General features: G+C 50.3%; 1 protein-coding gene across 1 annotated transcript; it reads left to right on the top strand.

Annotated features, from left to right (window-relative positions):
* The first annotated feature begins 12678 nt into the window (after positions 1–12678).
* Positions 12679–22451, top strand: SYT15 (synaptotagmin 15). Its single transcript, XM_006066629.4, has 8 exons — positions 12679–13089; positions 14028–14220; positions 14733–14875; positions 15793–16088; positions 17476–17646; positions 18213–18333; positions 19559–19738; positions 20638–22451. Exons 1-8 carry the CDS (start codon positions 13083–13085, stop codon positions 20778–20780), a joined length of 1254 nt encoding a protein of 417 aa, XP_006066691.3. The 5' UTR covers positions 12679–13082; the 3' UTR covers positions 20781–22451.
* Positions 22452–24841: the final 2390 nt, after the last annotated feature.

The raw sequence follows: 24841 nt of genomic DNA, 5'->3' as shown, positions 1-24841 counted from the left end.
GCGCCCCGCGCTCCCGCGCAACCTACAGCCGCACGAGCATCCCCTCGACTCTGCCCCGCGCGCCCCTAGTCCCTCTTCCCGACCCACTCTTCACAGCACGTCTCACCGTCCCGTCTTTTCGGCCCCGCCCCCACAATGATCTCCAGTTTTACAGGCCTCCCCACGACACCCGCCCCAAGACACCCATCTTCTCGACCCAACCCCAACGTCCCCAACCTTATAGGCTCGGCTCCCTACAATCCTCCAGCTCCCCAGCCCAAATCCAAAGAGCCTCGCCCTCTCGGCCCCGGCCTACCACGCCCAGCACAGAGGTCTAAGAGCCTCTCAGGAGACCCTCTTTCTCACCACCCAGCTCCATGTTCTTGATCACCCTGGCCCCCATCCTTCAATAGTGAGGGACTTCAGGTCCTGCCCTCGAGAACCCCAGCCCTTGGAGAGTGGGAAGCCCAGGCGAGAGCCTGCGCCATTCACTTTCTGTAGCCCCAAGTCTGGCATCTAGTCCAGACACCTGAAGAATCAGATAGGAATTACAACCTCAACACCCCACATATTCACTGGTTCTGTGATCCCACACCCAAGCCAAACTATCCCTCTCTTTGAATATTGGTTTCCTCATCTGCAGAATAATTATTCTTACCTCACAGGGCGATAGGAAAGAAAGAATTTAAGTGTTCTGCAGAGTGTTCTTGCTGTTATCAGTCATTTGATCAAATATTTAACAAGCTCCTCCTGCATTAGGTTCTGGAGATACAAGCTAGGACTGCATGAAGTGGGAGCGGGGTGGGGTTTGTTGATTGCTTTGGTAGAGAGAGGAGGCACTTGGGCCAAGTGCCATTTCCTGAGACTCAGAGCCCAACCGAAAAGGAGCAGGTGTGATGGTCTCAGGAGTTCCATGGGGGGCAGCAGGTGGAGAGGTGAGTGACACAGAAACTGAGGTTCCCCAGGAAGTCTGAGCATCATGGGCACAGGGGGCCATGAAGTCACAGGAGTGGATAAGGTTTTCAGGGAGTATAGAGAGGAGGACCTAGGACTCACCTGTGAGTGCACGCATGCTCAGTTGCTTCAGTCGTGTCCGACTCTCTGCGATCCTGTGAACCTGCCAGACTCCTCTGTCCATGGAATTCTCCAGGCAAGAATACTGGAGTTGGCATCTGTCACTGACCACGTGGTTAAAGACTGATAAGGACCAGCCAGAAAGGAAAGAAGGAAACCAGGACATTGCTGTGACCCTGGGCACTTAGAGTAAACAGCTTCAACAAGGCAATGGAGCAGAAGCCACCGGAGCAGATGGAAGAATGAATCAAGGGGTGTGGCGGGGGGGATGGAAGACTGCTTGTGCAGTCAACTCTTTTATGGGCGGCCGTAAAGAAGAGAGGTAAGAAAGGTGTCACTGGGAAAGCGGTGTAGGATCAAGAAAGAAAAATTTTTTTTTGGTGTTGGTATTGTTTTTTGGCTCTTTCTAAAATATGATGCATCATGTAGTGGGTTTCCTTGATTTCAAGCAACAAAAACCAACTGGCACAGTTAAGCAAAAAAGGAATGTGTTGGGCGATATCAGGAGTCTGGGATGGAAGCTAATGCAGGAGAGCTGGTCTTGGTTCCTCAAGATAGTAGCCAGGTGAGTGTAGACTTCAGCATCAGGGAGCACCCCACCATCTCGCCCTGTCACCACCCTGGAAGGAAGGCTTCCAATTGTCTGTCCTTCCTGTGCTTCTCAGCTTGAAATTCAAAGAACCAGGGGAGCTGCTGCTGCTGCTGCTGCTAAGTCACTTCAGTCATGTCCGACTCTGTGCGACCCCATAGATGGCAGCCCACCAGGCTCCCCCGTCCCTGGGATTCTCCAGGCAAGAACACTGGAGTGGGTTGGCATTTCCTTCTCCAAGGGGAGCAAGAGAGCTCATTTGACTGAGCTATATCCATGTGCTCTCTGTCCTGGGATGGTGAGAGGATTATCTGGTCAAATTCATCACTAGGAACATCACACAGGACCCACCAGTACTGCAAACAGGGTGTTTTCAGGGTGCAGAAAGAGGAATGGAGACTGGGGAGCCAGACACAGACAGATCCACTGCATGTTGTAATAAATTGAGCATATTTGACAGCAAGGAGAAGAGCCCATATAGGAGTAGAGGAAGAACAGGAAAGAGTGGGAATCACTGCTGGTGTAAGGTCCCCACTGGGATCCTGAACATAGTAAATGGGAGTAAAATGGTTTCTGTGTAACCAGAGGACAAGAAGAAAGATGACGGAGTAATACCAAGATAGGTCATGAGGTCTGGAAATTGAAGTTTGTTGATCTCTGTTTTCTTGTCTGATGGTTCTGATTTCTGTGCATAATAAAAGGCAAAATCATGTGCTGAGACAGAAAGGGGAAGATGGAAAGGTTGGAGAGGCAAGGAGAGAGGAGGAGGTTTGAAATAGTCATTGCAGAAAGTGAAAGAGCCTGTTAGCCAAAGAAATGCCATAGAAGATCACCAAGAAATATCTGGGCCCACATAAGTTTGGAACCAGCAATTATGAAGAAAGAATCTTATTTTTTAAAAAAGCCAATTTGAGTTAGGACTCACAGTTGCAAGAGAAAATTAGAAAGTTAAACTTTAAAAGGTACTTTTGGGAACTTCGCTGGTGGTCTACTCGCTTCCACCAGAGGAGGCACGGGTTTGATCCCTGGTTGAGGAACTAAGATCCCGCATGCTGCATACTGCCAAAAATAAATGAATAAATAAACGGTGCTTTTGACACAACTCCACTGTACACTTTCAAAATAAGCCACAGTCCCCATTCCTTCAGTAAAAACAATGAACAAATCCTTCTGGATGCTGGTGTCCAAGAGGACACACTCTAGCTGACTGGGCACCTCTGCTCTCACCAGTTGAGCTGTGAGTTTATTAAGAGTCAGGTGAGTTTGTATCCAAACTTACTTACTCCAACCGTACACGTTGTCATTATGCAAGGTAATTAAACTGCATGTGAACTGATGGGATATGGATATGAAAAGACAGTGTTGTTCCTGTGAGATCTGGGTTAAGTGCTCTGAAAAGTGAGTCATCAAACCTTCTGCCAGTTAAGTGTGGGAAGGGCAACTTGAAAAAGCATAGGAAGAAAATCTAGACAATTTAGACAAATTCTGAATCAGATTGCTCCCCAATTGTCTTTAAACTAACTGACTTGCCTACTAACCAGTCATTGATCAGAACTGAACCTTGGGTAAAAGAGCTAATATTCTGTAGTTTAGGCAAAGCAAGGAATTTATCGAATCTAGCTTTGAATATTGCAACATCTAAAGCCTCTCTTACACACCTTCCCTCTGATCGCCTCTGGGTTAGCGTCATTCTTACCTAGTCTCCCTTGGGAAACAAGGTCGCTGGCAACCCCAAATCTACATCCTCACATCTCTGAATCTGCAAATCAAATCTTACCCTGTTTGATAATACCGGGCCAGGGTGGCCAGTTGGGGGGTAGCTCTTTGATTGGCCAGCCTATGTCGTGTGCTCCTCCAGGGAACAGGTATAGCGTACAAGCTCATACATAAAAGACCAGGGTTTTAAATTTCCTTACATGCCCCAAACTAAGATTTTGAGGGATATATGTTTCCCCAAAAACCACAAGCCTGGTCAACACCAGCCTGCATTGTTGACTCAAACTAACCAACCTTAAGCCACAAAACCCACATCAGCAGGAAGTGGGCTGAAAAGCTATGCAGCCCCAAGAGGGGTGCGCCATGGATGCCCACTTCTGTGGTGGGGATGGAAGAGAATGACCAAGTGGGGACAACCAGGGCCCAAAGGAACAATCCTGGAGAGGAGGCTGTCGTCCAGGGAAGTTGCTCCACACCCTGGGATCTTTTGCAGTCTCTGCCTACCGGGATTTGATGACAGTGGCCAACCAGTGGCTGCAATGGGTTTCCATTTCTTCCTTCTTCTGGACGAGGGTCCCTACCATGTTATACTGTTCCTGTGTACTATCGTATATTGGGTGTGATGAAGCAGCTAACTTGTGTATGCCTTTAGAGGGCACTGAACCATGAAGAACCACATGCAGACTCCATACTGCAGGCTGTCCATACCCAGACCCTAGGCTGGGAGCTGGATGCAGGCACTGGGTGGAACTTTGGAGTCACCTCCCCCTGGGAGAGGACATCTGAAGCTCTGGGAGAATGAGGAACACAGACATTTGATTGGCGAAAGGGATGGATTGGGGATGAGACTGCTAACTGGCCCCTAATGATCATGATCTCCTCCTTTTATCTGTAGACATGGAAATCCAGGGGGAAAAGATGATACTTCATTATCTTTCTGGAAGCTATCTGGCCAAGTAACTGACCAGTGGACTGCAGTGTAGGGAGGAGATGCTTGTAAGCAGAAGGGGTGAGCCCTGCTCTTTTCTGTTCCCACTGGCTAGATATGGAGGTGTTGAAACGCCTCAAACCACACAGATACGGAATACCTAGGGCTAGTAAAGCAACAAGATAGGGAAAACTCCTGGGCTCCCAGGCTGCGTAAGAAAGGTAAGAAAAACTTCTATCTTGCTTAAGCTAATCTCACTTGAAGTTTCTATTGCAACAGTTCAACCTGTATGCTACAAATTACTCATCCTCTCCTCTCCTCCACACCCATGCGCTTTGGGTGGGTCTCAGGAGGAAGAGCATACGACAAGCCTAAGGGAATCACTGCCTCACATTACCCTGGCCTCAGAGGTTTTTCAGGATAAGTATGTGTCCCACTTAGAGCCAATGGCATGCAATAAGGAATTTCTCTGCGAGTCTTGAGAAAGAAACTCACTGTTTTTGCTAAAGGAATGTGGAGACTGAAGCCATCATCTTACACAAAGCCTGATACTGGAGTCAGCCCCGAGGGTGACAAAGCCAGGATGTTGAGAGAAGCAAGGTCCTAACAACAGCGTTTTGAGTTTTGACCTTAGTGAGAACTAAGGCTGGTCTCAACCTTTGACCACTTGTCTAAGGAAGGCAATAAATATTCTTTTTGTTTAAACTAGTTGGGTTAAATTTCCATCCCTTCTTACCAAAAGTGACCTCAGTGATACAGTCCTCTGCCAAGCCTAGGAGTATTGCTGAGGCAAATGGAAGGCAGATGCCTGAGTTCAGCCTTGCAAAGTAAGTTAGGGACCACCTGATGCTTGCTTTTGACATGAGTTTGAGTAAGCTCCAGGAGTTGGTGATGGACAGGGAAGCCTAGCATGCTGCAGTCCATGGGGTCACAAAAAGTCGGACACGACTGAGTGACTGAACTGAACTGAACTGATGCTTGCTTGGGAAAACGTAAGTTTGTTATAAGGATGCTTATGAATTTGATCTTTAATTGGAAAGACCTCAGGAATAAGAAAGACAGATCTAGAAACAACCATCGATGCATTGCTTCCTTCCTGGAGCTGAGTGGACCATCTAATCTGACTTTTCTCTGCTCCACTCTTTCTACCAACTAGTGCCCTCTACTGACGCAGAATTTCTGCTGTTTGGATACCTTGAATCACCAAGGCCCCAGCTCCTCCTGATGGCTCTCTTAATGCCTCCTTCTTGCTTCTTCCTCTGCAGCTAGCTGGCTTGCTTCTGTGATCTGTCCAAACTCTCAGTTCAATCAAGAGGAATCTGATAGACATATGTGATCATTAATGCCAGAGAAAACTCACAAGTTCTAGCCAGCCAAAGAGCTCAGCACCTGGGCCAGGTGCCCTCTCCCATCCAATGGCCACATGATCTAAAACATGTCCACCTAACAGCTGTCCCCTCTGCCAGGGCTATGGGAAAACCGGTAGCACTACTAATGTAACTCTGTTACTAGGGGTAGCCATGTGACCTCATACTGACCAGTGGGATGTAAGAGGGAATCACCAGTAAGGAAAGCTAGACATGATGCCTTCAGATGCAGCAGCCATGCTGTGACCATAGAACAGAAGCTACATGATAAGGAAGGAAAGGAAAAAAATGAGGGAGCCTGGAATCTTGATGAAATTTTTGAGCAACTGCCTTTCCTAGACTGCCAATCTCTGGGCTGCTGAGAACAGTAAACTCTTATGTCTTTGATCCACTGACAGGTTGTCCAGTATTTGCCTTTAAATACATTCCTTATTATTTACCTTCTCTATCTTTGAATTTTGTCATCGTGGGTCTTTAACATACAGATGATTCATGGGGGAATGAAAAGAGCGTGGGTTTTGGATCACTCAACACTGGCTTCAAATCAAGGGCTGGCCAATTTCTAATTATGTGTGCTTAGTGGATAACTAAGGACACATAACTAAGGCTCTCTGAGCCTTAGATTTTATTATCTGTAAAATGGGAATAAAAACCCTTGACACAAACAGCCATTTCTGAAGTTCCTTGCCCTCGCTCATCTCCTACTATAAGACTGAAAAATCAGATATTCACTTTCTTGGTCTTCCCTGAAACCAACATGGCCATGTGGGTCTTGCCCATGATGTATAAGAGTCAACATGCTAAGGGCTTTCTGATGAAAGGAGAGAAGTGAGTGAGTAAAGAAGCACTCATCCCACCCTGTTCTCTTCCTGCTTTTTCTGCCTTTGAACTTGGTCTTAGAGAACACCAAGCTTGGTGCTATAGTAGAAGTCTTGCAGCTTTAAGGTGACACATGCTGAGATGACAAAGCAGAAAGACACAAGGAGCCTCGGTCTTGGATGATATTCTTTGCCAAACCAAACTGAGGCCATCTAACTCCAATTTCTTGTTAAGAAATACCATATTTCACCAATTCTTAGAGCCATATTCTTTTTCACACATAACACCTTTAAAATCAAGTCACATCTCAACTATTTGATAATAAAGAATTGCTTCATGGTTTGATAGCATCTTTTCTTATGCAAAGTGGTTAATAGTGATACATTTTCATAATCAATGGCATCTTCAAGTTAATAAAATGCAGTAATAAATTTCCTTATGGTTTAGGACACATTTAACCAGGTTTTCTGTAAGAAGAAGCCAAAATAAGTCTTAACTGATTAAAAAAAAAAAAAAAAAACTACTATAGCATAGAAAACAAACTTATGGTTACCAAAGGGGAAAGAGGTGGACAAGGATAAATTCAGAGTTTGAGGTTAACAGATACCCAGTACTATATACAAAATACATTTTTCAAAAATCTACTGTGTAGCACAGGGAATTATAATCAGTATCTTATAATAACTTTTAATGGAAAATAAACTTTAAAAGAGTATATATGTAACTGGTAGTTCTGCATCATACCCAGGCCCACATTCCCACCACAAGTGGCACGTCTAGTCTCTGACTCCCAGTAGAGGGAGTGTAGCTGCTTCCCAGCACGGCGGCAGATTGCTCTGGTCTCTGGTTCTCCCTCTGACATCTCAAGCCAGAAGCCACAGTCACCCGTGCACACCAACGGCCAATCCATTTCCTCCTGAAGCAAGCACTCGGAGTGGTCCTGAGCTCCCTGGGCTTGAGGGAGAGCATAGCTACCCAGCCAAAGCTCCCTGGGCTTGAGGGGAGAGTTTGGCTACCCACCTGCCCCTCTTGCAAAGGGTCCAACATCACAGCCTCGGCCCTCAACAAAGGCATCTCCCAAGTCCTTACTCTCTTCCACTCTTCCAGAGTTTTCTTTCTCACTATGGGCCAGTTGTCTAGCTGATTCTCAGCCACTTTGGAAAACTGACATTATGGGGACTTCCATTTTAGTACAGTGGATAAAAATCCGCCTGCCAATGCCGGGGACATGGGTTCAAACCCTGATCTGGGAAGAGACCACATGCCTTGGGGCAACTGAGTCCATGTGCACAGCTACTGCGGCTGCACTCGAGAGCCTGCAAGCCGCAACTACTAACGTTTGACTTCTGCTCTGTCTGAGGGCCAGCCTTTGTGTTCAGGGGACCTGGAGCTAGACCTGCTAATCAAACCTGACCAGCCACTTCTTAGTCTCATCACCTCAGTGTCCCTCACTTTCCACCTGAGTATAATGGGAAAAAGAGACTCATAGAGCTTGCTTCCCCTCTGCCCAATCATTCATCTCCTGCCTTGGCTAACAATTAATTGAGTGTTAGTTTCAAATATCAGAAATCAACTCATACTGGTTCAAGAAAAAAAAAAGGTTTAATTTATTGGACCACCTAAGGATAGATGGCTGCCTGAACAGCAGGACCAGGGGCCAGACAGATTCATCAGGCGGCCTGCACTTCTCTAAGCTCCTGTCTCACATACATTCCTCCACACAGGTGCTCCCAAAGGCCCTAGACTTAGCTCCTTCAGCTCAACAACACACACCGAAAAAGGGAGTGATCCCACAAAAATTCCAGGATTGATCCTGATTAGCTCATGACTTGGAGAAGGCAATGGCACCCCACTCCAGTACTCTTGCCTGGAAAATCCCATGGACGGAGGAGCCTGGTAGGCTGCAGTTCATGAGGTCACTAGGAGTTGGACACGACTGAACGATTTCACTTTCACTTTTCACTTTCATGCATTGAAGAAGGAAATGGCAACCCACTCCAGTATTCTTGCCTGGAGAATCCCAGGGACAGAGGAGCCTAGTGGGCTGCTGTCTATGAGGTCGCACAGAGTCGGACATGACTGAAGCGACTTAGCAGCAGCTCATGACTCACCCCTGAATCTACCCCTGTGGCCTGGGTCATATGCAAAGCTCCAGAACAGAGGTGATCTGGTGATGTGGGGAAACAGAAGAGATCCACCTCCATCAGTTACTATGTGAACAAGGAGGAGAGAAAATTCTAGTTCTTAAGAAAGAAAAGGCAGGATGCTGTTGCCAGGAGAGGAAAAAGGCTGCCAGGCAGGGGACGGGAAGCAGGGAGAACTGAGCCAGGAAGCCAAGAACATTCCTGGGAGGCAGCAGTAAGCCATGGGCTCTGGTCTCCATCCTGGGACCCTGGGTGGTTGTCCTTAGGATGGCACACATTTGGAGCCAGCCCGGTGGAGTGCAGAGAAGGAGGGGCCTTCGGACATGACAAGGACAGATACTCTCTCCAAAATCCTCAGAAAAAGAGGTTATGGGAAATTCATGCTAGTTCAGTTCAGTTCAGTAGCTCAGTCATGTCCGACTCTTTGCAACCCCGTAAATCGCAGCACGCCAGGCCTCCTTAATAACACCAGAGAATAGAGATGATGCAGAAGGGGGAACCCTCCCCCACCTCACAAAGAGGGACGTGGGGTGACCGGGCTGGAATTGACATAAATGTCAGAAACACAGTCTTCCACATGTTTCTCAGCATGGCCTTTATCCTGCTCTGGCCTCTCTGTTCCTAAGTGATGAGAGATGACACTTCCTTAGACAGGGCTAATTCTTAAGGTTAATTAAAAGTGGCCTTTCTCATGAATCATCCATTGCACTGAATTATTAATCACCTGCAGACATTTTCAGGCCTTTAAACACTTGGACTTCCTGCAAACCTCCTTGGAAATGCTTTTTCCAGTGGAAATATGACTTCCTTTTGGCCATGGAAAAGAGAAACATTGTCTGCTGCTGTTTCCAGATTTCCTAGCTCCCAGAGAATCCTAAGCAAGACCTGAAAACAGGAAGCAGGGCCCGGACGGCAGCCAGAACCGGAGGCCATTCTGTTCTATGGAGCTGGTTCCAGGCCAGCCTGGTCTTAGAACCTCCACAGGACAGTAGACTGAGGGAGACTAAGCACAGTGCATGTGGCTGTTGGCCTTGTTCACGGTCATCACCACAGGAAATGGTCCCCTGGGGCCTTGCCTGGGCCTTCAGTGGTCAGTGACGAGAAAGGAATGAGAAGGGCCAGGTGTCGGGTCCAGCTCCACCACTTACTGGGTGGGCAATGGAAACTCTTTGGTTTGGTTTCCTCGTCTAAAGGGGTGGTCCCTGCAGGGCTGGCTGACACAGGCAGAGTTGAGTGGAATCAGGAACCCGATACCCAGGACATAAGGAGCAACAGGAAAGGTGCATTACCTCCTGCTATCTACTCTCATCTTCTAGTGGAAGAAGAAAGACTCAAAACTCAATGGGCTGGCTGGACATGGAAGGTGCTTGCAGATAGTGATAGCAAAGTGAGTGCCAGACCCGGCAGCTGGTCTCCAGGGCTAGGCCAAGGAGCTCCTGTCAGACCCTGAAGGGTGGACCCAAGATGTGTGGTATATGGGCAAAGGTGGAGGAAGCCGAGAAGCAGCTCAGCCTGAGGGCACAAGTTCTTCATCCACCATTCTGCACTGCCTTGGCCTGGAGGTGGGTATTGGGAATACTAAGATAAATAAGACATGGCCCCCTGCCTTCACAGAAGTCCTGGTCTGCCTGGGAGAGTGAGCTGGAGTGACACTCACAGACACAGAGTCCTATAAAGCAACATGGCAGCTACAGGTGCAGTGAAGATAGGGAAGGAGCTTCATGGAGAAGGAAGGAGAGTCATAGTACTTCATTCTGAAGGATAAGCAGTGGGGAAGGATAGTGGGCCCGAATATCTCGGGCAAGAATTGAAAGTAAAGTGTTAGTTGCTCAGTGGTGTCCGACACTTTGTCATCTCATGGACTGTAGCCCGCCAGGCTCCTCTGTCCCTGGAATTCTCCAGGCAAGAATACTGGAGTGGGTAGCCATTCTCTTCTCCAGGGGATCTTCCCGACCCAGAGGTCAAACCTGGGTCTCCTATGTTGCAGATTCTTCATGGTATGAGCCACGAGGAGAGGGCAGTATAATGAGAAGGTATCCAGTGCCAGACTGACAATGCAGGAGGCAGGAGATGCAGGTTTGATCCCTGGGTCCAGAAGATCCCCTGGAGGAGGGCAGGGCAACCCACTCACTCCAATATTCTTGCCTGGAGAATCCCCAGGGACAGAGAAGCCTGGTGAGCTATAGTCCATAGGGTCACAGAGAGTTGGACATGACTGAAGCGACTTAGTACACACGCACACACGCATGCACACATCCAGTTCAGTAGCAGCGCTGCCAGAAATAGTTCCATCAGTCTGGACCTTGAGCATGGCAGAAAAATGGAGGAATACAGGGTGTCCATGTGGGTGAGAATGGAGAGAGGAGCCTAGAAGACATAAGCTGAGGGCAGGAGTAGGAGATCGAATCTAAACTGCAGAGAGGAAGTTGAGGAGGTGAGGCATAATGGAGACCTGGGCAAAGTTCTTGATGGAGATGAAGATGGATGGAGGAGGAAGAGCTGGCAGAACTTGGTGACTGCTTGGGTGTGACTGGTGAGATAAGGAAGCCAAGGAGGGTGATGGGGCCCTGGGATGGTATAGCACAGGGCTGGGAGAGGATGGACAGCTCTAAGCCTGGCATAGACTAGCCACAGGCATAGCCTTTTCCAGAGCAGCTACTCCCTCACCCCACATTCAGAAGATCCCCAGGAAGCTGAGGCCCAACTGTGCAGGTGGCCAACCTGAGTCTGTGCCATGCCCATCAGGGAGGGATGGTCAGGCAAGCAGGACAGTTGCAGGTCAAGGGGGAGCCGGTGTGCTGAGGTAATAAGGTGGCTGGAGGGTTACCATCTGGGGGCACAAGGGCCTTGCTAGCTGTCTGGTCCCAGCCTGGGAGTGTTGAGAGCTCCAGACAGCAAGAGGTAGGAGAATATAAACCATCTCTCCCTGAGGGCTGCCCAGACACTGTGCTCAGCATAATAATGGCTCCAAAAATGTCCATTCCTTGGTTCCTGGAACCAGGTTACTTTACCTGGTAAAGGGGACATTGTAAATATGATTAAGTTAAGGACCTTGAGATGCAGAGATTATCAAGGATTATCTGTGTGGGCCCCATGAAATCACAAAGGTTCTTATAAGAAAGAGGGAGGCAGAACCTATGGTTAATTAATCTATGACAAAAGAGGCAAGGAAATACAGTAGAGAAACAGTCTCTAAGTGGTGCTGGGGAAACTGGACAGCTGCATGTAAAAGAATGAAATTAGAACACTCTCTAGCACCTTACAGAAAAGTAAGCTCAAAATGGATCAAAGTTCTAAATGTAAGGCTGGACACTATAAAACTCTTAGAGGAAAACATAGGCAGAACACTCTGACATTAATCGCAAAGATATCTTTTTGGATCTACCTCCTAGAGTAATGAGAATAAAAACAAAAATAAATAAATGGGACCTAATTAAACTCAGAAGTTTCTGCATAGCAAAGGAAACCATAAACAATAAATAAAAAGACAACCCACAGAATGAGAGAAAATATTTGCAAAAAAAGCGACTGAGAAGGGATTAATCTCCAAAATATACAAATAGCTCATGCAGCTCTATGTGAAAAAGTCAAACCACCCAATCAAAAAATGGGTAGATCTAAATAGACATTTCTCCAAAGGTGACATATAACTAACATATAAAAGTACATGAAAAGATGCTCAACATTACTAACTAGCAGAGAAATGCAAGTCAAATCAAATGAGGTATCTATCACCTTACACCGGTCAGAGTGGCCATCATCAAAAAGTCTGCCAATGGGTGCTGGAGAGAGTGTGGAGGAAAGGGAACCCTCCTACACAGTTGGTACCGCGTGGGAGCAAGGTCCAGGCTCAGGCTCTGTCTTTGGACACAACCTTCAAAGCCCCAAAATAACAAGACCCACCTCCTCCCCCGACAAATAACTTCCTTTCCTTCTCCACTAACAGGTTCTTTGAGGTCTAAGACGCCGGCACAACAGCTCCCTACGGGGAGGTTGTGCGGGTGCCGGGAGTGCGCATCCTTGACGGGGCGGGGAACCGGGGCACGCTGGCTGAGGGCATTGTTAGACGAGCACAGCGCAAGACAAGGTCGTCAGGGGCGAAAAGCCCGCAGAGGAGGTTTTAGCTCGGCCCGGGGAGGCTTGGCCCTGGCGCCTTAACCGCACGGAGCCCCAGGCCCCCAGCCCTGAGCGGAGCCCTGGGGTTCCAGCAGCGCATGGTGGACTCCGCGCCCCTCCCGAGCCGCTATCTGGGCCGGGCCGGGCGGAGCTGCGGCCTCTGGGAGCCGGGTCTGTGTCTCGCGCCGTCCGCCGCTAACCCGAGCGCCCCAAGGCACCGCCCTCTACCGCCACCCCCACCCCTCCTTCCCGCTCAGCGCTTTAAAACCGCCTGGCAGCGGCTGAAGGCACAGACACCGGCGAGATCAAGCTCCGGGCCCGCGCCCCCGACGGCCGGCTAGAGCAACCCCATGGAAGGTAAGTGCCCTCGCCTGCCCTCCCACGCCCCCGGCGCCGCGCGGTGCCCCTTTGCCACCCTCTGGGGCGCTGCCTCTGCCCTGCTTTCCGCTCCTAGCAAGGTGTGGGGATACAGTTGAGGCCCACTCCTGGTAGATAGTTGCGGGTCAGGAGGTGTGGGTGTCTTTCCTTCTTACCTCCTGATCCCCGGGTCGGGGAAGCCCCCGGGCTCAAGCGTGACCCAAAGGAGGGACATTCCTCGCCTAGTGCGGGATAGAGGGGCAGAGCTCTCTCAGTTAGCTCAGGGTGAAGCCTCCCGGGTCTGGGCAAGTGTGGGGGCAGCTACTGGCAGCAGAGTGCCAGTGTGTCTTGGTTTCTCACACTCGCTGCTCCCCCCCTCCACCGCCTCCCACTGACTCCCCTATATGTGGGCTTGCTGCGATAGAAGGCTGAGGGGAAGGAGAGGTTTTTAGAGAAAGTTACAGAACTAAAGCAAGAGCCCAACCTCTCAGCAGGTTCCGGGACCCAAAGAATAGGGCTCTGAATGCCACCCAGGGCATCATCTCTTCCCTGGCTTTCCTTAAGCGCCTGCTGCCCACCACCCTGAACAGGAGTCCAGGGAAGATGGAGGTTCTGATAAGAGAAGGCTTAGTTTCTACACAGAAGCACAAGGAAAAATGGTTCATTTAACCCAAGATTCCAAGTCCAGAACCAGACAGCTCTGTACGGGGCATTAGGACCTCTAGGGCAATGGCTTTTCCCCTGAGACCCAGAAGAGCCGCGCCAGCAGCACCCTTCCCCAGCAGATGCATGAGCACATGAGCTCTGCTTCTGTGTTATTCCTGGGATCCAACCCAGGGAGGTGGGGCTGCTACCCAGATTCTGTCTCCAGAATGCCCGTGGTGTGAAGGGGAGTGACTTTCCCCAGGCATCACAGTCCTGGTGGTATCTGCCCCCAGAGCAGGTGGCCCTGGTGATTGGGGGCATCCTTGGGGGGCTGCTGCTGCTGCTGCTGTTGATTGGGGTGAGCTTCTATCTCTGGAAGAGACTCTGTGCCACATTCACCTATGAGGAGCTGTCAGGGACCACGGCTGCTTCCAGCACACAGGGAGACACGCTCTGCCCTCCGGATGCCAGGACCCAGGCAAGCAGGTGAGGCAGGATGTGGGGCTAGGGGAGCTCCTGGCCTTGCTTCAGGCCCTCCCTGTGGAGTTTCCCTTGGAGTGGGGTGGAGAAGGAAAGGTCTGTTTGTTTATGGAGCGCCTCCTCTATGCTGTCAGCAGGCCAGGAGCAATCACAAAGAAACCCCAGAATCTGAGCCACAGCTATGAGGCAGGTGTTATGAAGCCCATTTTCCAGCTGAGGAAACTGAGCTCAATGGACATAAGTCCAGATAGCACAACTAGGAAGTGGCAGAACAGGCATTCAAACTCAGGCAGACTGACTCCAGGAGCTGCGCTCCTGCTCCACTCACCACGGCTGTGGGCAGATGGAGGAGGTGGCTGTGCGTGTCCCCTGGTGTGGGCCCGGAAGACGGTGCTCTTGCCTCCCCCGGCTCCTGCTGGCTTTTTCTCCTCTAGTTCCTGACACTTAGTCTCTGGCTGAGCGTTCTGAGCCATACCATTCACTTGCCACCTATGTGTCATCTCCCTGCCTCTGGACAGGACACCAGGTGTGCCATTTGTGGTGCCCCCTTCCCTCCAAAGCCATGACTGGGTACCTCTGAGCAGCAGAGAGTGGGCCCAGGTCCCACAGGACCCCTGCCCAGCCCCGGAGCTCCTGCCCCACACCACTGGCAGCAATCTTGGTGAGTGTGCCCACCAGGGCCTGCCCAGGGGTCATGGTATGCCCAGGCCAGGACAGACCCATCAGCTTTCATGGGCCTGGCTCCTGAAAAGAGTCCAGATGGGACCCAGGGTGCCAGAGTTGCCCAGTGACCACTCTTTCTAGGTATTTCAGTTTACCAATGCCTGCTGCATCCCAGGCTGGGCTAGGTATGGCTTCACGTGCCATTTTGGAGTTAGACCATGGCTGGGGGAATCACCCCATTTTACACATTAATAAATTGAGGCTCGGGAGGGTAACAGTGCCATGCCCGAGGTCACAGAGGCAGTAAGTGACAAATCTGGGGTTGAAACCTAGTGTTCCCAAGTGCAGCTCCTGTGCTGGGTCGGATGATGGGTTGGCCAATCCAGAGAGCAGAATGGTGGAAGCTGGGCACACAGCTTTCTGCCCACCTCCTTGCTCTGGAGACCTCGCTAAGAACCACCCAGTAATTAGCTAAGCCCTTACAATTTAAAGAGGAAGACAACAGGCAGCATTTTATCACTGAGACATCCTCTGGGACACCACAGAAAGGAGCCAGGCCAGATGCTGGGCACTGCACCCACATTGGCGGCCCTGACCTCTAGCGGTGGGGGTCAGCCATGGGGACAAGGGTTGAATGAATACTGTGTCCTCTGCTAGGAGTCCCAGGAGGAGCAGGCCTGGATGTAGAATGCCTTAGTGCTGAGAATGTGTCCTGCAGAGCTGCACTAGAGAGAGGGGCTGTGTTTAGTCTGGAGAAAAGAGTGGGGCAAATGTGGTCAGGAGAAGCCGGTGAACTACCTTGTCAAGACTCAGCCAAGAAGGGCTGGGCAGGGAGGGGCGGGAGAGCCAGAGCTTGCGGTCCGCATGCCCTTGCCTTCCCCTGGCCTGCCAGTCTTCCCAGTCCCTGTGTTGTAGGAGATGCATGTGTGGTGGGGACCATCAACCCTGAGCTCTACAAGATCCCAGAGGACCAAAGTGAGGCTGACTTCCCTGAGGGCTGCCTGGGACGGCTGTGGTTCTCTGTGGAATACCAGCAGGAGGCCGAGAGGCTGCTGGTGGGCCTGATCAAGGCACAGCGGCTGCATGCCCCCTCAGAGAACTGTAGCCCCCTGGTGAAGCTCCACCTGCTGCCCGATGAGCGGCGCTTCCTCCAGTCTAAGACCAAACGCAGAACCACCAGTCCACAGTTCGACGAACACTTCGTCTTTCAGGTATGACCTCTGAGCAGCCCCCAGGGACCCCATGCCACAGGCTGTACTCTACCCCGCCTGCCAGGCCAGGGTGTACAAGAGCCCTGACCCTTGATGGTGGGGGCAGATGATAGGCTGGAAGGATGAGGAGGCAGAGGGCTGGGCTCCTCCTGTACAGGCTGCCTGGAGGGGAGAAAGAGAAACATATTCTTGGAGCACCCACTGAATGCCAGGCCCTGGCTTATGGGACTCAGGAAGGCAGCCAAGACCCTGGAACATGATGAGATTTCTGACATGGTTATCCATGGAAGGTGGAGGGTGAACGCCCCCTCCACCCCGCCCTGGCCAGGCCTCTTGGGGTGGGGACCAGACTCACCCGTCCTGTCAGAGGCCAGAGCAGGGCCTGAGAGCCATCTTGTGACAGGTGGTACCTCTGCATCATGGTGGGCAGGTGAGCTCAGGGTCCTGAGGTGATGAGGCACTGAGCCAAGCGCACAGTGGCCTTGGGAGCCTCAGCAGGTGACTGGGGCCCTTATGGGAAGCCAGCAATCAAGAGCTCCCGAGAGGCCTTGGACAAACATTTTTAAGAGCAGGGCAGGAAGCTGACTGGCAAGGTAAGGAGAGGCTTGTCTGAAACTGGGAAGACTGCGATTTCTACCTTCGTCCGGGGCTGAGCACTGAGAAGAGGGGTGGCATGGGGCCCTGCCCGAGGCCATCCTGCTGGGCTCAGGCTGTGAGAATTCACAGGTGAACCTGCTCTTCTTGGAACCTCAAAATCCAAGGTGGGGAGGTTTGAAGTATTCCCTGCCCTGTGCCTGCACCAACCTTACCCTGGCCTCTCTGTGCTTCCCTCTCTAGGGAAGAGAAAGAGAAGAAAATCAAATTTAATTAACCATCTGCCATAAGCCAGGCCCTTTGATTGGGGTTTTATAACCCAGAGAGTAAGAACAATTATTCCATCTTACAGGTGAGGAGACTGAGTCTTAGGGAGAGGACTGTTCAGGTGCCAAATTCAGATAGCAGAGACGGGGGGTTCCCTGGGATCCAGGATGGGACCTCTCACACTTTTAGTGTAGGCAACTCACTTGGATGCCTGTTAAATGGTAGATTCTGCTTCGTGGGTCTGGGTGGAGCCCAAGGTCTTGAATTTCTAACAAGGTCCCAGGGGTGGTGGGTGCTGCTGGTTCTGGGACCACACTCTGTGTGGCAAGGCTCTGGCACAGCCTTCTACCTCCTGGGGACACTGGCCCCACTGAGGCAAAGGGTCCCCTGAGGATGCCTGGGTTTGGGGTGTGCAGGTCCCTGGTTGAGATACCCCTCATGGAAAGATTCTGTTTCCAGAACAACGTATCACATCATTCCATCCCCTGACCCTACCTGACTCCAGCCGGGCCCTCGTCTCTCCAAGGTATCCAGCAAGAGCATCAACCAGAGGGTGCTGAGGTTCTCAGTGTACCACGTGGACAGGCAGAGGAAGCACCAGCTCCTAGGCCAAGTGCTGTTCCCTCTGAAGAAGGAGACACTGGCAGGCAACTGCCGGCGCGTCCTCTGGAGAGATCTGGAAGCCGAGAGCCTGGAGGTAAAGGTTAGGGTCACCAGACACATGCCAGACGACCATGAGTCTGACTACCGTAGACAGCCAGCAGGTGTGGCCCAGCAGAATACTGTCCACTACCCCTACAAGTGCGACTCGCGTGGTGGGCCCAGGCCAGAGCTGCATGGGATAATGGAGGTGCACCTGAGGCTCTTTTGCCCTGGAGATTACTTGGAGCATCCTGGAAAAACCACATTTGGATTCCCATCCAGATCAGATAGCTATGAAAGTTGACACCTCAAATGGACCTGCCAAGGAAATTACCCACTCTTCCCCCAACACCACCCCCCCAAACCCATGAGGATGACTATAGGCCTCGGAATTCCCCATTCCTAGGTTTGAATCCTCAGCTCTGGTCCTTACTATGTGATCTTCAGCAGGCCCCTTCAACTCCCCAGACCTCAGTTTCCCCATCTGTAAAATGCTGGGTGGGCTTCAAGGAGGGAGTATGGCTATTTCATGAGTACCCCGGGCCTGCCTGCCAGGAGGAAGGAGGAAGGCATGGGGGCCTCCAGTACCTACCTGGGGTGCTTTCCTCTTGGCTTCTCCAGGCTCCCTCCGAATTTGGTGACCTCCAGTTCTGCCTCAGCTACAATGACCGTCTGAACCGCCTCACCGTGGTTGTGCTGCGAGCCAAGGGACTCCGGCTCCGGGAGAACACAAGTTTTGTCAGTAAGGTTTCCCCCTGGGGCAGGGCCCAGCCCATGATCTTGGAGCCTGGAGTCTGGCCCTCAACCCTGGCCATCCGATTTCTGCTTGCATGTGCTACCAGGAGCATTGCTGCCTCCCAAGCCACACCCTCCCTCTCTGCACAGCTGCTGCTGCTGCTAAGTCACTTCAGTCGTGTCTGACTCTGTGCGACCCCATAGACGGCAGCCCACCAAGGTCCCCCATCCCTGGGATTCTCCAGACAAGAACACTGGAGTGGGTTGTCATTTCCTTCTCCAATGCATGAAAGTGAAAAGTGAAAGTGAAGTCGTGTCTGACTCTTAGCGACCCCATGGAGTGCAGCCAACCAGGCTCCTCTGCCCATGGGATTTTCCAGGCAAGAGTACTGGAGTGGGGTGCCATTGCCTTCTCCGCTCTGCACAGCTAGGGTGTGAGAAATTGCTTCCTTATGTTGATTCCAAGGCTGCATCCCCTTGGCCTTCACCAAGACCCTTAAGAACCCTAAGACCAAACCTGCCCCTCCCTTTTCCCAAAGCAGTGCCTTGGCTCCTGTACTGTGCTGCTTGTCTCCAGCCCTGCCCTTCTGCAAAGCGAGGGCTCCCCCCAGGGCAGGGAGCAGCAAACAGGGTGTCCCTGCATGCAGAGCTTGACACTCGGCTAGAACTCAGGAGCTGGAGGAGTGCGGACCCCGCTCTGGCTCACCCTAAATGTCCAGCCCCATTGTGGGGCCCCCAGCAAGGGGGTGGTTGTCTGCCCCTTGTGCATCTCTGCATTTGGGTCATTATAAGCAAGCTGGCATTCAGCCTTCCACTGTGGATTCAAAACCCATCTAACAGCAACTCCTCCCCCAAAAAACTAAAAAACTTGACCTCTGAATGGGGTGCTTAAGGGCCCCAGGAGGCCTGGGCACCCAGCAAGGAGGATCCACCCCACAATGGGGACGGATGGGCGTGTGGTGCCAGGCTGCAGTAACAAGGGCCAGCCAAACCTTGGGTGCATTCAGGAGGCAGAGAGGAAGGAAGAGGAAGGGAGCCAAGCATTTCCTTGGCTGTAGGCAGTACGCTAATCAACCCCGTTTCCTCTTGTAACGCCCTTTGGCTGCAGCAGTTGTGAGTAATGGGGTCCTGGCACCCAGGCGAGGCATGAGCCCGCCCACCCAGGCTCCCACGGGCAGGAGGCTGGGCCCCCTGCCTGTCCCTCCCAGCCTGCAGTCTGTCCTGCCCCTCAGGTGTGTTTGTCAAAGTGTCTCTGATGAACCACAACAAGTTTGTCAAGTGCAAGAAGACTTCGGCGGTGCTGGGCTCCACCAACCCTGTATACAGCGAGACCTTCAGCTTCAAAGCCGTCCCCGCTGAGCTGGACACTGCGAGCCTCAGCCTGACAGTGCTGCAGAGCGCCGAAGGGGACAGTAAGGCTGCCCCCTCACTGTCAGCCTGGGATTGGGCTGAGGAGGGGCTGCTGTGCATTCAGGAAGCGTGGACCCTTTGGAGGGAACTGTATGGTTTGTGTTCTGTGCCTAAGGAAACTAGTGCTCAGAGAGGCTAAGATATTTACCCAAGGACACGGAGCTTGCTAGTGAGATAGCTGGAGCTCACACCCAGCTTTAATCTGGTGTCATTGTCCACAGGACCCTAGAAAGAGGTTAAAGGATGGCCCCTGCTACTCCGTCCTGGGGCAAATCTCCAGAGAGGTTGGGAAACAGCATAGCTACTTGCACTGGCCAGGTGACCTGGTGCTGTGGGTCTTTATGTGCCCTGTGTTGCCTCGCGCCCTCTGTACAAGCCCGGAGGGTCCCGGGTGAGGTTCAGGGTGGATGAGAGGGTGGAGTTAGCCCGCGCTGCCCCTCACTCCAGGGCCCACTGTCGCTGAGGCAGAGTTGTCAGGTCAGCTGGCCTCATGGGTCAGAGCTGAGGCCCCTTCTCCACTGTGATACTTGGTAAAAGGCGAAAATTATTGTTGCATGTTCCTGCTGAATATACAAGTTGACTGAGGGAAGAGGGCTTCTTTCTGGAGAGGCCCCTTCCTCCCTCGGCTCTTTGGTGCAAGGCAGTTTGATGGCCCACCAGGAGGATGGGGGGCAGAATGGGTGCCCGCACTGAAGGGCAGGCTCTTTACTTGGGCTCCCTTCCCCTTCAGCTCCAGCTCCACAGCAAAGTCAGGACCCCTTTGGAGGCTGTTAAAGAGGGAGGGAGCTGGCTACTTCCCTTAAGAGAAGGAGTGAGTGAGAGAGAGGGAAGGCCCTGGTGATGGCTTAGGTGAGGTGGCTTCTAAGCTTCCGAGAATGACCATGTTCTCCCTCCCCTGCAGGGAGTCACGAGCTGGGCCGGGTGGTGGTGGGCCCCTACATGTACACCCGCGGCAGAGAACTGGAGCACTGGAACGAGATGCTTAGCAAACCCAAGGAGTTGGTGAAGCGTTGGCATGCGCTTTGCCGCACCACCGAGCCCTAACCAGGGCAGGGAACTCAGGTCTGCTCCAGAAGCTCTCTCTCCCCATAGCCATGCCTGACAGCCACAGGCTCGGACACTGCATCCAGCAACTCACTGGGCTGCAGAGTCAGCCTGAGCTGGGGGAATATGTATGCTGATGTATAGGAGAGAAGAGGGGATAAGAGAGCCCTGGCCTGGGCAGTGGTGTGACCGGTGGGTTACATCTCAGCAGCCCGAGAGGCCCTCCTTGACTCACTCTGTCCCTCTTTGCCCATGGGGCTGCCTGGACTTAGAATCCTGGCTCCTGGTCATCCCTGTCTTGAATTGGACTGGAAACTCAGACATTGAGAAGAAATAGTCTCTTTAGTGAAAGCGTAGCTGTACGTGTGTAGAGTGCCATGGAAACTTGGAAAGCTGATGATGTGTTAATGTTCAGCCTACACTTTTTCCTGCTGTCGTTTCTCTACCTTCTGCCTGGCAGAGAAGACAAGTTGTCTAAAGGGTTTACTTCAGTTGGTTCACAATAAATATTAGGTTGGTACAACAGTAATTGCATTTTCAGACTGTGAATTTTAAATCATTATAACTAGGCTCAGACACATCTTATTAATCAAAATAAGAACCATTACAATCAACACATTTTTTACCAATGAAAAATAAGTTTGTTTATTCCTGTAGCATAACAATTTGTGCTTCAGGATTCAACGAACTCTTGGAAAGCATTTTCTGCCTCCAGCTGATTGTGGAAGTGTTTTCCCTGCAAAAAGTTGTTAAGAGATTCTTGAAGAAGTGGTAGTCAGTAGGTGAGAGGTATATGGTGGATGAGGCAAAATTTCATAGCCCAATTCGTTCAGTTTTTCAAATGTTGTGCGATGTGCGGTTGGGCATTGTCATGGAGAAGAATCGGGCCCTTCTGTTGACCAGTGCTGGCTACAGACGTTGGAATTTTCAGTGCATATCATCCATTTGCTGAGCATACTTCTCAGATGTAACGGTTTCGCTGGGATTCAGAAAACTGTAGTGGATCAGCCTGGCAGCAGCCCACCAGTGACCATGACCATTTTTTGGTGCAAGTTTGGCTTTGGGAAGTGCTTTGGAGCTTCTTCTCAGGCCACCCACTGAGCTGGTTGTCACCAGCTGTCATACCAAATCCACTTTTTGTCACGTGTCACAATCTGATAGAGAAATGGTTCATTGTTGTTGTGTAGAATACGAGAAGACAACACTTCAAAACGATGGTTTGGTTTTTTTTTTCCAGTCATCTCAGGAGGCACTCACTTATCGAGCTTTTTCACCTTTCCAGTTTGCCTCAAATGCCAAGTGACAGTAGAATGGTCAAAGCTGAGTTCATGGGCGGCTTCTCATGTGGTTTTAAGAGGCTCAGTTTTCAGTGATTGCTCTCAGTTGGTCGTTGTCAACTTCCAATGGTCACCCACTACGCTCCTCATCTTCAAGGCTCTCGTCTCCTTTGCAAAACTTCTTGAACCACGGCTGCACTGTATGCTCATTAGCAGTTCCTAGGTCAAATGTGTTGTTGATGTTTCGAGTTGTCTGATTATTAACAACCTATTTTGCACTTGAATTAAAAAAAAATCACCTGAGTCTGCTTTTTTCCTAACATCATTTCTATAGTCTAAAATAAATGTAAACTATACAGCAAATAATGTCATTAGCAAAAAAAATAAAGTGAGAAATGCACATTAAAATTATGTATAATATAACCACATTTATTAAAGAATGTATCCCAATATCAAACAGCAAATTTCAACAATGCAAAATTGCAGTTACTTTTGCACCAACCTAATATAATAGAAATTTATGACCAACCTGGATAGCATATTCAAAAGCAGAGACATTACTTTGCCAACAAAGGTCCATCTAGTCAAGGCTATGGTTTTTTCCTGTGGTCATGTATGGATGTGAGAGTTGGACTGTGAAGAAGGCTGAGTGACAAAGAATTGATGCTTTTGAACTGTGGTGTTGGAGAAGACTCTTGAGAGTCCCTTGGACTGCAAGGAGATCCAACCAGTCCATTCTGAAGGAGATCAGCCCTGGGACTTCTTTGGAAGATATGATGCTAAAGCTGAAACTCCAGTACTTTGGCCACCTTATGCGAAGAGTTGACTCATTGGAAAAGACTCTGATGCTGGGAGGGATTGGAAGCAGGAGGAGAAGGGGACGACAGAGGATGAGATGGCTGGATGGCATCACTGTCGATGGACATGAGTCTGAGTGAACTCTGGGAGTTGGTGATGGACAGGGAGGCCTGGTGTGCTGCGATTCATGGGGTTGCAAAGAGTCGGACACGACTGAGCGACTGAACTGAACTGAACTGAATATAATAGCATAATCTGATAAGTAGGTTGGGCATGTAAGTGTGGAACAGTCCCAGGATGCCTGGGCAGCATGGCTTGGAAGAGAAGGCTCTTGGGGATCAAGACTCAACTGGCTTCACACCTGCAGGAGAATGCTGTGAACAGCCCGCCCAGGTACCGAGTGGTGGACAGGTTCTGGTCATCTGGCCTTGGGGCTGCCACCTCGGGTAAGAAATGGTGAGAGCACGTGGCCAAAGCATGGCCCATAGCGCTGAAGCCTTTGCCTGTAAGCCCAGCAGATCCATTACGCTTGCTTGTGTGGTAGGTGTCAGTGTAAACTTCACTCAGATGGAAGCTCCCACAAACCACAGTCATCGATTCCCTGTGAAGATGCATTCAAAGTCACCAGCAGCCCTTCTGATTGTCACTGATAACTGTTATCAAGCAGTTATCATTTTCACCTGAATACTACTAAACTTGCAGATTCCAGCCTTGTTTCTGTGTAACTGAAACAACACTTAAATGGTATCTTCTCTTTTATTACACAGTGAAGCAACTTCTGCAAAAGAAAGTAGTGAAATGCTGCCTCTTTGACTTCACCTCCAATCTCTGTCAATGCACAAATATAAGCCTTGCTGCTAGTGGTCTGTATGCACAGAATACCTTGTGTTTGCTTTTCCTTACTTATTTCATGATTTTTAACATAATCAACACTGCAGTAATTTCTAATAGCATCACATCACACATGTAATAGGCATTCTCTATGTGTTTTTTTGGGACTTCCCTGGTGGCTTAGTGGTAAATAATCCACCTGCCAATGCAGGAGCCATGGGCTCAATCCTTGATCCAGGAAGACCCCCTGAAGAAGAAAATGGCAACCCCCTCCCGTATTCTTGCCTGGAGAACCCCATGGACAGAGGAGCCTGCTGGGCTACAGACCATGGGGTCACAAAGAGTTGAACGTCAGACACCACTTAGGACTAAACAACAACAGTGTGTTTGTACAGCCAGCTACTAAGATGGAACTGTTCCCCTTTCTCTTGGGGTCCTGAGACCACAGGTGCCAACTACCCCCACATTTCAAGGGGAGGTTCTTGTCTATCAGTGACCTTTCCAGAGCCACTTGGAAATTTTGGTAAATATGCCCTTTGCAGGACAGAATGGACAGACATGTCTGACTCACAGTTGAACATTTTCAATGGCAAGAGACAGGCAGGCTCTCTGCTCTGATGGGGAGGTGGGGGGTGCTCTACTGGGTTGGCCCCTGTTTACATATACAGTCAGGGCAAAAAATACACAATGCCTCCCATGGACCTAAGACAGCAGGTCTCAATCCTGTCCACAAGGTGATCCAAGCAGAATGAAGCCCTTGGCATTTCCGTAAAACATTTAGAATCAGCTTCTTAATTTCCACACCAAAAAAGTACTAGAATTTGGTTGGACTTTCCATTCAACATATTCAGTTTGGGGACAATTTGGTATCTTTAAAACGTTGAATCTTCAGCCCATTAACATGGTGTATTACATGTGTATAACATGGTGTATCCCTCCATTTCTTTAGGGTTTTTGCAAGTTTCTTTAAACTTGCTTTGTGGTTTTACAGGAAAGTGTTCTTGTACCTCTTCTCTTGGATTTACTCTTAGGTGTTTTATATTTGTTTCTAGTATATAAAAATTCTATTGATTTTTGTACATTGACTTTGTACCTAGTGAGTGGCCTTGCTAAAGTCACTTGTAATTGTTTGTAGATTCTTTTTATTTTCTTTGT

Source organism: Bubalus bubalis, chromosome 4 (genome assembly GCF_019923935.1).
Source record: "Bubalus bubalis isolate 160015118507 breed Murrah chromosome 4, NDDB_SH_1, whole genome shotgun sequence".
Lineage (NCBI taxonomy): Eukaryota > Metazoa > Chordata > Mammalia > Artiodactyla > Bovidae > Bubalus > Bubalus bubalis.
The sequence above is the reverse complement of the archived record's forward strand: the minus strand, read 5'-3'. Positions and strand labels throughout refer to the sequence as shown.